Below are 10799 nucleotides of genomic sequence, written 5' to 3' on the forward strand. Positions count from 1 at the left end.
CACACACACACACACACACACACACACACATCTGTAGTGCTGTGCTTTGCATGCAGATGTTTTTTTTTTTAAGTGGTATTTTTTGCAGTAAACAAGAGCTTTTCACTAACACATAATCTACACTTCACCATTATTCCTTTCTCCTTTTCCTCCACTATTTTAATATAATAAGATTCCACGTGACTACGTTCATTTTAATTCATTTATTTTTTTATGCAAAATAATTTAACTGAACAGTAACTCGCATTACTTACTTACTTCAGATATTAATGTGTACATTTATAAAGTAACGCGCTACTTTACTCGTTACTCCAGAAAAGTCATATTATTACGTAACGCACGTTACTTGTAACGCATTACCCCCAACACTGTCCCCAACACTGCAAATAACATTGTACTGAACACAGTGATCACTGAAGTGCTCATCATCTGAGAAGAACCTGAGGTCCACATGTCATCCACATATAATGAATCCAAACCTGATGTAATTGGACAAGGAAATATGAACAAGTCTATAGAGGGTTTATAACACCATACACTGTTAAAAAAAAAAAAAGATCGGTTCCACCATGACTACAGAATAAAACCTTCAGGCAGACATGTCAAACTCCAGGCCTCTGGGCCACTTCTGGCCCCTGCATCCATTATATCTGACCCCTGAGGTAAAATCATATTTCTATTATAAACTGCCTCTATTTTATATATATATATATATATCAGTGGGGCCTCAGATTTTACCTTTGAGTTTCTATACAAACACATTTCGGCCTTCACATCACATGCTGTAAGCTGTAAGGTCTGTACTGAGAGCACTGGAGGCTTTTTAACATACACTTTAATTTACCTGAAGCTGTTGGTTAGAAAGCGCACTAGTCAGAGCTCACAACCTGCTTCTGTAGCAAACTGCACACACTCAATATGTGTGTGGATTTAATCGCTGTTTTTTCTTTCATTCCTCAACGGCTGACAGAGGAGGAGAAATGTATTTAGTCACAGTTACACTTACACAGACATTTACAAGACGGTCTTGAAAAAAAGAAAAAAGCTGGACATTGTGAGGAAAGGTCAACACAAAAAGTTCAAAACAGTTAAGATTTTTATGAACCATTTCTACTTTTGTGTTTTATTTCCTGTAAAATTTGCGCAAAAACACACGATTTGCCTTCATTAAAAATCCCAGGGGACAAACGGGGGTCATTTAATGAGAATAATATTGATGCTTCTGCTAGAGATGATGTACACGGGAGGTGAAGCTGTGTCTGCTGTGGAAGGAGACTGGTTGAATTGTGTTGATTGGGATTTCATTCATTCTCACTGTATGAGATTCCTGTTTCTGATGCATCGCTCTGTTATTCTGCTCTTCTGTATAATATTGATGGTTTCTGTAGATGTGGTGTCATAATGATGGAATGAAGAGGTGGAGTAAGTGAGTAAGACATCACTGAAGACCTCAGTGTGAAAGGCACTGATAGATATGTATTGGTGTGGGAAAATAAAATGAAAAAGATGAAAAGTTATGAAGTAGAATGTGAGTTACAGGTGATTGAGGTGCAGCTCTGCCCAGGCCTGAGGTCCACGTGTGTCCCTGTCCAACATGGCGGACGCGTTGACGTGCTGCGCTGCTGCGGAAACGCGACATCTCTCAGGGTTCCTGAATTATTCTGGGCGTTTAAACAGCCAGGAAAGCGCAGAGTCAAGAGAAGAGAGAAGTGTGTTGAAGAGAGACTGTGAGAGTGCTGGAGGTGATCACACCGGCAGGATGCTGATATACTGATTATCCGCTTTAAGAGAGGGGGGAGAGGGGGAAGTGCAGTGCCGTAAACAGGTCTCGATCCCAGCGGGGACACAGAGACACAAACACAGAGACACAGAGACCCGAGTCAGCAACTCTTCTCCATTCAGATCTTCTCTGCACTTTTCTGGAGCAGCAGGAATGTGGCGGTGTGCAGCGCAGTGAAAGAGCGGAACAAAAGGCCGGTTGAGCGGTGGAAAGCTCCAGGCCGGGACTCAAAACCCGGAGATCACACCGAGCTTTAACACAACAACAATCCAATGTGATCAAAACCAACACGGGAGCAGGTCCACAGAGAACATCTCCATACATCTCCGGGCTGACAGGAGGCACTCAGTGGGAAACATCATGGCGTTACAGCTGCACCGGACCGCGCGCTTCCTGCCGCTACTGCAGCACCGGGGCTCTGCTCTCTCTCCCCGCAGGAGCTGTGCGGACATGAGCCCCGGCTCCAGGCTGCGCGTCCTGCTGGACATGGACGGCGTTATCGCTGATTTTGAGGGTGGATTTCTGAAGAAGTACAGACAGAGATTCCCGAATGATCCGTACATCAGTCTGGAGGAGCGAAGAGGCTTTTGGGTGTCGACTCAGTACGGAGAGCTGAGAGGAGACCTGTGTGTAAGTGTGTGTGTGTGTGTGTGTGTGGATGCATAAATACATACACAGACAGACACATATATACATGAGTGCACCCATCACATTTCAGCAAGCATTTTAGCAGTAAAATAATAATAATAATAATAATAATAATAATAATATTAATAATAATAAATTAAATGCACATTGTGCAACGGTACAGAAGTTAAACACAGTGTATATACAGATGATATGTATATATGAAGCTGATGTAGGATCAACTACAGACTGAAACACACACAACACCTCACTGTTTCTGATTGGATCACTGAATCTGGTGCTGATGTGTCAGGATTTTTTTCAGACCCCTCAGACTTAAGAGCCATGTCACATGGTTACACTGCAGGCGAGAGCAGGTTCACTTCAAGCTCCCTGAACCCCCCTGAGATATCCTAATAGATCTACTGATGTTTATTTCCCAGCAGCAGCACTGGAATGGGATTCATAAAACATCATATCTTTATTTTGCCACATTATCTGTGTAAAGCTGCTTTGAGACAATGTTCATTGTTAAAAGCGCAATACAAATAAACATGAATTTAATTTAATTTAATTAATTTTGATTATTTTCTGTTAAACAACCCAGAATATGTTTTTACATTGTCCAAAGTAGCTCCATTTAGTTTTGATAAAAGCTTGGCGAACCCATGATACCAGATTCATGAGGTAGTCATCTGCCATACTTTTTGAGGAATCTTGAAGGTGTTCCTTGTGGGCTGCTTTTCTTTCAATCTCAAACCATCTCAATTGGATTTAAATTGGAGGATTGTGGAGGTCAGGCCATCTGATGCAGCACTCCATCACTCACCTTCTTGGACAAATTGCTCTTATATAACCTAGAGGTGTGTTGGGGTCATTGTCCTGTTTTCCATTATGTATACATAATGGTTAATTGTGCCCTGTCCAAGTCACAAACAGTGTCAACAGCAAAGCTGGTCAACCTTCACACCATCACACCTTCTGCTCACAGTGTGAAAAACACATTTAGGAACCATCTGTTCATCCTCTGTACATCTAACAAAGACACAGTGGTTAAAATCTTTCATTTGGACTCATCAGAGCAAAGGACAGTTTTCCACTGATCTAATCATTTACTTGGGCTCTAATATGAGGTGCTGTATATCAGCTGTTTCTGAGGCTGGTTATTCTAACAAACCTATCCTCTGCAGCAGAGGTAGCTCTTGTTCTTCCTTTTTAGGGATGGAATCATGAGTCAATTATGTTTCTGAACCATTAGGTCTGACGTACCAAACACTAAAATCTGAACCGCTCTGGACAGATAAACTTTATGTTGACCTAATTCCATTTTTTTTAGCAATTTTTAGAAAAAAGACGCTGCCAATCGGGCAGCGTCACCCCTCTGTAGTGTCAGAAAGTTTTACACATTCAAAGTGAAACAGGCTACAATCAATAGAATCACATGATACCATACTGAGCCTCTGATCCCTGGAAAGAACTCTGTCTAACAATCAGCTCTGGAGGAGACGGAACAAGACGAATGAAGCAGATGAGCTTCATTCATACACCAACAGCTTCAAACACCAGGCTGACAAAATGTTTCCTGGTGGAGGCACCAGAAATGTTGGATGCTTACGAGAAATAAAGGCGCAGTTGTGATGAAAAAAAAAACAGAATTTCGAAGTCAAAATTGTGCAAACTTTTTTTTAATGTTGCGGAAACGGACTTCCGTACAACCCAAGAAGATTCAGAACAAAGAAAACGACAGAAAAGTTTGGGATCATTTAAAACTAAAACATAAAGAAAGCACTGTACAGTGCGTTTACCCTTTTGAGAGTCAATTGAAATAGATTTTTATATTTTTATTTATAATTTTTTTAATTGATATATTTGTATTTGCATTTTGATGTAAAATGGCAATTAAACAGGTTTAGTTTTAAAAACAGGTTTAAAATGTAAAAATTTTTCTCAAAAGGAAACAAATGACTTGTTTATAAAGGATTAATCTGATGAATCGATGGAATAATCGTTTGCATACTCGATTACACTGAATAATCGATAGCTGAGTCACTGAAGTTCATGTCAGAGCCCAAACTTCTTTACTTTAACTTGAGGAAAAAATTTTAATCAAAACTTCAACTTTCACCAGAGTCTTTTATAACATGAGCATCTGCACTTCTACTTGAGTGAAGGATGTGTGTACTTCTGTCGTCTCTGCATTGGCAGTGTTTACAGATCTTAATGTAACAGAGTTGAAATTAGTTTTATACTTATCTTTTTTGCATCTTTGTATTTGTGTAAAATTTTGATGTGTAATGACCTTTAATGACCTTTCCATTTCAGTGAAAACAGTATCAGGATAAATGATGTCATGTTTTTATAATAAACCTTAGAACATGTGTTGCAATAGATCACTTTAACTGTACGTGTATAATCACGACACTCTACTTGGTTTTGTTCGCAGGATAAAGCCATCAGCATTTGGGAGTCCAAGAATTTTTTCATAGAGCTCGAGCCCATACCAGGAAGTGTGGAGGCTGTGAAGGAGATGGTCAAGATGAAGAAGTAGGCAGAAAGTACACTCTTATTATTAGCAGAGGTTAAACTCAAAACATGTAGCTGAGAACCCCATTAACTGTTCTCCTACTATCGAGCTCTGAACTTTACCCTATTGAACAGGTTTCCTATCTACACCACTACCGGACTTTACTTACACTCTCATGGCTGAATGAATCTCACACAAATCCCCACAAGCACACTGCAAAATCTAGTGGAGCATCTTTCCTAGTGAAGGTTATTATTAGACCAAAAGGGGACCGAATATGGGCTTGGACCTCTTATGGTCACATATCAAATATTACATTATAATAACAGCTTTTATATATATATAGTTAAGCATTATTTGCAGGCTGCTTGTTTTTTAGATGTTTGATCAAACCCAGTGGAATCACACGATCAGTCCAACTGCCTGAACACTATAAGACCAGAATATTAAATATATTGGTTATAATTATGGGTTCTGATTGTCAACACTATACCAAGCTTTATTTTTATTTTCCACAAACCCCCTCTTTCAGAAATGTTTAGTTAAATCCTGGGATCACCAACACAGTAAAGTGACGGCCACTTTAACACTCAGTAATGAATACAGATCTGGCGGCACACCTCCAAGTTCTTTCTGCTTCTCAGAAATCTGAATAAAGAACGGCAGAAATGAGAGTGACATGAAAAACAACATTTTAGCCCACATGAGAGAAGAACCTTGAGAGGAACTGGATTTGAAAGAGAGTCCTGGGAGGGCAACTCTTCTGGGTGTTGAGGATGAATAGTTATTCTTTTACAGCTTTGCACTACAGTAGCAAATCAAACAGCAGAAGGTGTGTTTGTTACGCGAATAAGAAAGCAGATAAGAGTCCAGGGAGGAACACAAGACTTTTGTTTGATAGTTGAATCTTTGTAGTGTTTGCATGTTTTAGTTCATTTTGTGCAGTTTCAATTTATTTTCTTCAGTTAGGTTTTATATTATTTAATATGGCAGTGTTACTATTTTCCAACACATACCTACAACCGAACACATACCTACAGTCGTACACACACCTACAGCTGTAGACATACCTACATCCATACACACACCTACAGCCAAACACATACTTACAACCGTACACATACTTACAACCGTACACATACCTACAGCTGTACACACACCTACAGCCGTACCATTACAAGGTTAATATAATAGTTCTATTATTTGAGTAGCTCTGACTCTATTTGCACTCTCATCTGTAATCTGCTCTTTTTTAACCAGTACAGATGTCTTCATTTGCACCAGTCCAATTAAACACTACGCTCACTGTCCATATGAAAAAGTAAGTCAGTGTTTCTCCTGAGCTGTTAAAGTGTTGTAAAATCTTTCAGCTGTTTATTTACTTAATAATACACGTGTGTGTTTTTAGTACGCGTGGGTCGAGCGGCACCTGGGCCCCGATTTCCTGGAGAAAGTCATTTTGACCAGAGACAAGACGATCGTGAGCGGAGACATCCTCATTGATGACAAGCCGGACATCCTCGGTAGGACTCAGGTTGAGTTTTATTTAACACCTAGAACTTTATCATTTATCCAACACTTGCTGACAAAAATCTAAATCATGGTATCTGTAAGCTGTGGCGAATTTCCTCTGAATTTTGTTATAGGAAATCAAGTTTTAATACTCTAATCAGCATGGACATGGATAAATATCGATGCTTTATGCAAATGTATAATTATTATTAGTGAAAACAAACTCAACATACAGCATGAAGACATTATATTCTTGTTAACATTTTAAAGTAATTGTGGTGTTTTAAATGACAAATCATCAGGACACTTAACAAAACGTTTGCTATGTTTCCACACGGACAGTTTTAATTGCCGGATGTGCGCATCATGGCAGATTTTAGTGCTGTACAACAAATGTTTAGTGATTAAAAATTATTATAGTTTATAAATTTTTTTAGAAAATAATATAAAATACTGGTCAAACAGAAATGCGTGCTGAATTATTCGCTCATTAATAAAATGAGTGCCTTTAAAATGTATTTGCTTTATTGCGTTTATTTTGCAGCCCTCGTTTATTTGCAAGCATTTCTAAAAAAGGGTACATTCTGATAGAGTTGATCTAATAAAACAAATCAGCAGACTGCAGTTCATGACCTATTTTTGTATTTTGCTTTTTTTTGCAAATAGGTTAATATCATGAACCTACACAATACATGGGCTCCAGGGGGTTGTTTTGAAACCCCTGAATGCTTTTACTACACTTTGTGCTAGAGAGGCGAGTTTATTGCTCTATATTGCCCCCTAGTGGAACAACATAGACTATTTGTACTGGTGTGATAAAAATACATACATACATAAAAATACATTATATATTTTATAAGCTCAGTAAATATAATAATGTAGTAAGGTGCAGTATAGTATTATTGGTTGTTATATGAAATAATGCAGGTTCACACTCATGTAATTTTAGTGTGTATGGAGGCAGATCAGAGATGATTATTGATGAGGTCAGTTGTGGATGGAAAGAAGCTGTTTTTGTGGCAGGAGGTTTTGGTCCTGATAAACTGCAGCCTCCTGACAGAGGGGAGTGAGTCAAAAAGTGTGTGTCCAGGGTGAGAAGTGTCAGCCACAATCTGCCCTCTTCAAAGTTCTGGGAGAGTAGAGATCCTGTATTGGTGGCAGATTGCAGGTAATCACTTTCTCAGCAAAGTGAATGATGAAGGTTCCCAGGAAGCGGAAGGATTCGGCAGTGTCGACAGCACTGGGAGGGCGGGGTTGGGTTCTTCATGAAGTCTATCACCATCTCCACTGTCTTCACAGGCTATCAGATGGTTCATTTCCCACCTGTAGGCAGACTCATTTTCTTCAGAGTTGATCCCATTGAGGGTGGTGTCACCTGCACACTTGAGACGTTTTACAGACTGGTGCCTGGAGGTGCAGCTGTTGGTATACATAGAGAAGAGTAGAGGAGAAAGAGCACAACCATGAGGGGATCCAGTACTGATGGTCCGGGAGTTTCCATCTAAATTGTATTTGCTATTGATTTATGCTAAATAAACACTACACAGCTTCAGCCATGGACACTTTTGTAGTTGTCAGATCCTGCAGCTCCTGTGTGAAAGACGTGTGCATGCGCAGGCGTTCCGTTCAGCACGTATTCAGTATACGATGGCTACAGAGCAGTGGTGCTGTGTATGTGGTGATACATTCATTACATGCATACCAAGTAATTCATGAGTTATACTTTATATCTGCTCATGCAGCTTGATAAAGAAGAAATGCAAAAACTCCACAAAATTTTTTAACGATTTCTAAAAGAAATTCATTCTTAACAAAATCCTCCACAATTAGTTTGTGTACACAAAATACAAAAATATATTTTGTATTTATTTGAATTAACCATGATGTATGGAACACTTCTCTTGTCGAGATATCATCAGCTTTAGAATAAGACGCTATTGTTCTGCAGGTGTGGAACCCAATCCATCCTGGGAACATGTTCTTTTCACTGCCTGCCACAACAAGCACCTGCCTCCCAGCACCACGCAGAGGCGCCTCCTGTCCTGGGACGATGAATGGAGGGGCATCCTGGTGGGCAGTCGCTCGTGAGAGCATGGTGTTCATCAACCTCGATCAACCTCAGTGGACCAGCACTCAGAAGATAATCAGCTGTGTAAGATATCACTGCACTGTAACACCGTTATTCTCCGTTTGGTCCTAATTTAAAGCACTGCATGACGAGATGCCACGTTTACATGTAAGGGAGACGAGTCAGTTCATGAAAAACATCTCAGAACGCTGTATGAACTTGTGTCATAACTCATCTAGATAAGGAACGCAATCAAGGGGAGATGAAGATGCAGATTCACAATGCAGATTTCACACGCACACGATTGCTGCCTGTAACTGTTCTTATACTAAAATCAGTAATTATTGTTGTTTTTTTTTACTTTGGAGATTTGATCGACGGCCAGTTGAAACTGCCTCAGTGCTGTGTTTTAGTTTGATGTTGTGCATGTGAACGAAGGAGAACCACAGCAACATTCGTTCACTCCAACCTTTTAGTGCACAAACATACTTTTATGCCACTGCCACATTTGTAAATTACTTATTTACTTTTTTTTTTCTTTTTCTAAATGTATACACATAGAGAGATTTATACACTATATAACAGATGTGTAACAGTTTGAACCGGTTTTTTATTTATTTTATTTTTATTATAATTGTTTGTGCCTAATACGTCACAAGTCATGCTGAAGATGCACACCGTTTATTATTAACGTTTTAATATGCACGTGTTTGAGCCGAAATGTGCGTGCGTGTGTGTGTGTGTGTGTATATGTGTGTGTGTATGAGAGAGAACACTGATGTAGTATCAGTACACAGGCAGCACACAGGGTTACAAAAATAATCACACATCCTTAGAATGACGTAAAATAATGACTATTTCTCCTCATATGCACAAATTAAATATTATAATGCTGGTGCACTTAGACTCGCCTACAAATGCCTTTACAATTACTACCAAATATTATATAACTAACACTATAAGAGTAGTATTTACATGCATTCGAATGTCACATCAGCTATAATTTTTGTATCGCAGTGCTACGCGTTCGTTTCATATAAAATTTGGATGTAAAGTTATTTAGCTCGCAGATGCATGTGAGATGAAGCATCATTCACTAAAAAACTGATAACACTTCCCTTTTGGTTTGACCCCACTTTTTTAAAACCACTACCACGCCACTGTGTGGGTAAGGGGTGGGGCCAAGTGTGAAGGGGCGGATCTTATTCTAGATTATTGCATTAATATGAACTGAGGAATATCTTCTTCTTTTTTCTTCTTCTTTTTTCGGCTGCTCCCATTAGGGGGCGCCACAGTGGATCGTCCGTCTCCATACCACCCTGTCCTTTACATCTGCCTCTTTTTCCCCAACTATCTGCATGTCTTCCCTCACCACATCCATAAACCTCCTCCTTGGTCTTCCTCTTTTCCTCCTTCCTGGTGGCGCCATCCTCCGCATTCTCCTACCGATATAACTCATGTCCCTCCTCTGCACATGTCCAAACCATCTCAATCTCACCTCCCTCACCTTGTCTCTAAAACGTCCTACATGCACTGTCCCTCTAATAAACTCATTTCTAATCCTGTCCATCGTCGTCTCTCCCAACGAAAACCTCAACATCTTCAGCTCTGCTACCTCCAGCTCCACCTCCTGTCTTTTACTCAATGCCACTGTCTCTAATCCATACAACATCTCAGGCCTCACCACAGTCCTATAAACTTTCCCTTTCACTCTCACAGATACTCTTCTATCACAAACTGAGAAAAATAAAACTGCATTTTTATGGCGACGTGGTGAATCTTACATTTCTTCATATCACTTTCGTTACGCTTTTATATAAAGAAAGACAAAATGAACTGTGTTTACGCCTTGAAAATGTACATGATGACTTTGTGGTCTCATGAAATGGAGTAAAATAGATACCACTAGGTTTCTGTAGCAGATCCTTGACTTGTTGCAGCTTGGAATGCGTAATCACAGACAATTTATTTCCCGAAGGCAGTTTGAGAAAGAGAAGGATTTTATAAATATATATATACCTTTAACTTGTCCTCTCCTTAAAAACAGAATCAGTAACAAAAACTATGTTTAACGACCACTGGACATTTATTTTCTGCTTCAAACCAGTTCTGCACACCAACACAAAACAGTGTGAACGCTCCAAACCTTTATTTACAGCCATGAACTCCTCAGTAAAGGCTAAGCATCGAACAGTAACTCTCAATTACACTCAATTACACACGGTTACACACATTTACACACAATTACACAATTACACACAATTACACTTAATTACACACAATTACAC

General features: G+C 39.4%; 1 protein-coding gene across 1 annotated transcript; it reads left to right on the top strand.

The window, feature by feature from the left end:
• Positions 1–270: 270 nt before the first annotated feature.
• LOC124388385 (5'(3')-deoxyribonucleotidase, mitochondrial-like) lies at positions 271–9415 on the top strand. The gene is made up of 5 exons (XM_046852951.1): positions 271–2410; positions 4851–4951; positions 6192–6252; positions 6340–6454; positions 8392–9415. The coding sequence occupies exons 1-5, from the start codon at positions 2141–2143 to the stop codon at positions 8529–8531; spliced, it is 687 nt and encodes a 228-aa protein (XP_046708907.1). The 5' UTR covers positions 271–2140; the 3' UTR covers positions 8532–9415.
• Positions 9416–10799: the final 1384 nt, after the last annotated feature.

Source organism: Silurus meridionalis, chromosome 7 (genome assembly GCF_014805685.1).
Source record: "Silurus meridionalis isolate SWU-2019-XX chromosome 7, ASM1480568v1, whole genome shotgun sequence".
Lineage (NCBI taxonomy): Eukaryota > Metazoa > Chordata > Actinopteri > Siluriformes > Siluridae > Silurus > Silurus meridionalis.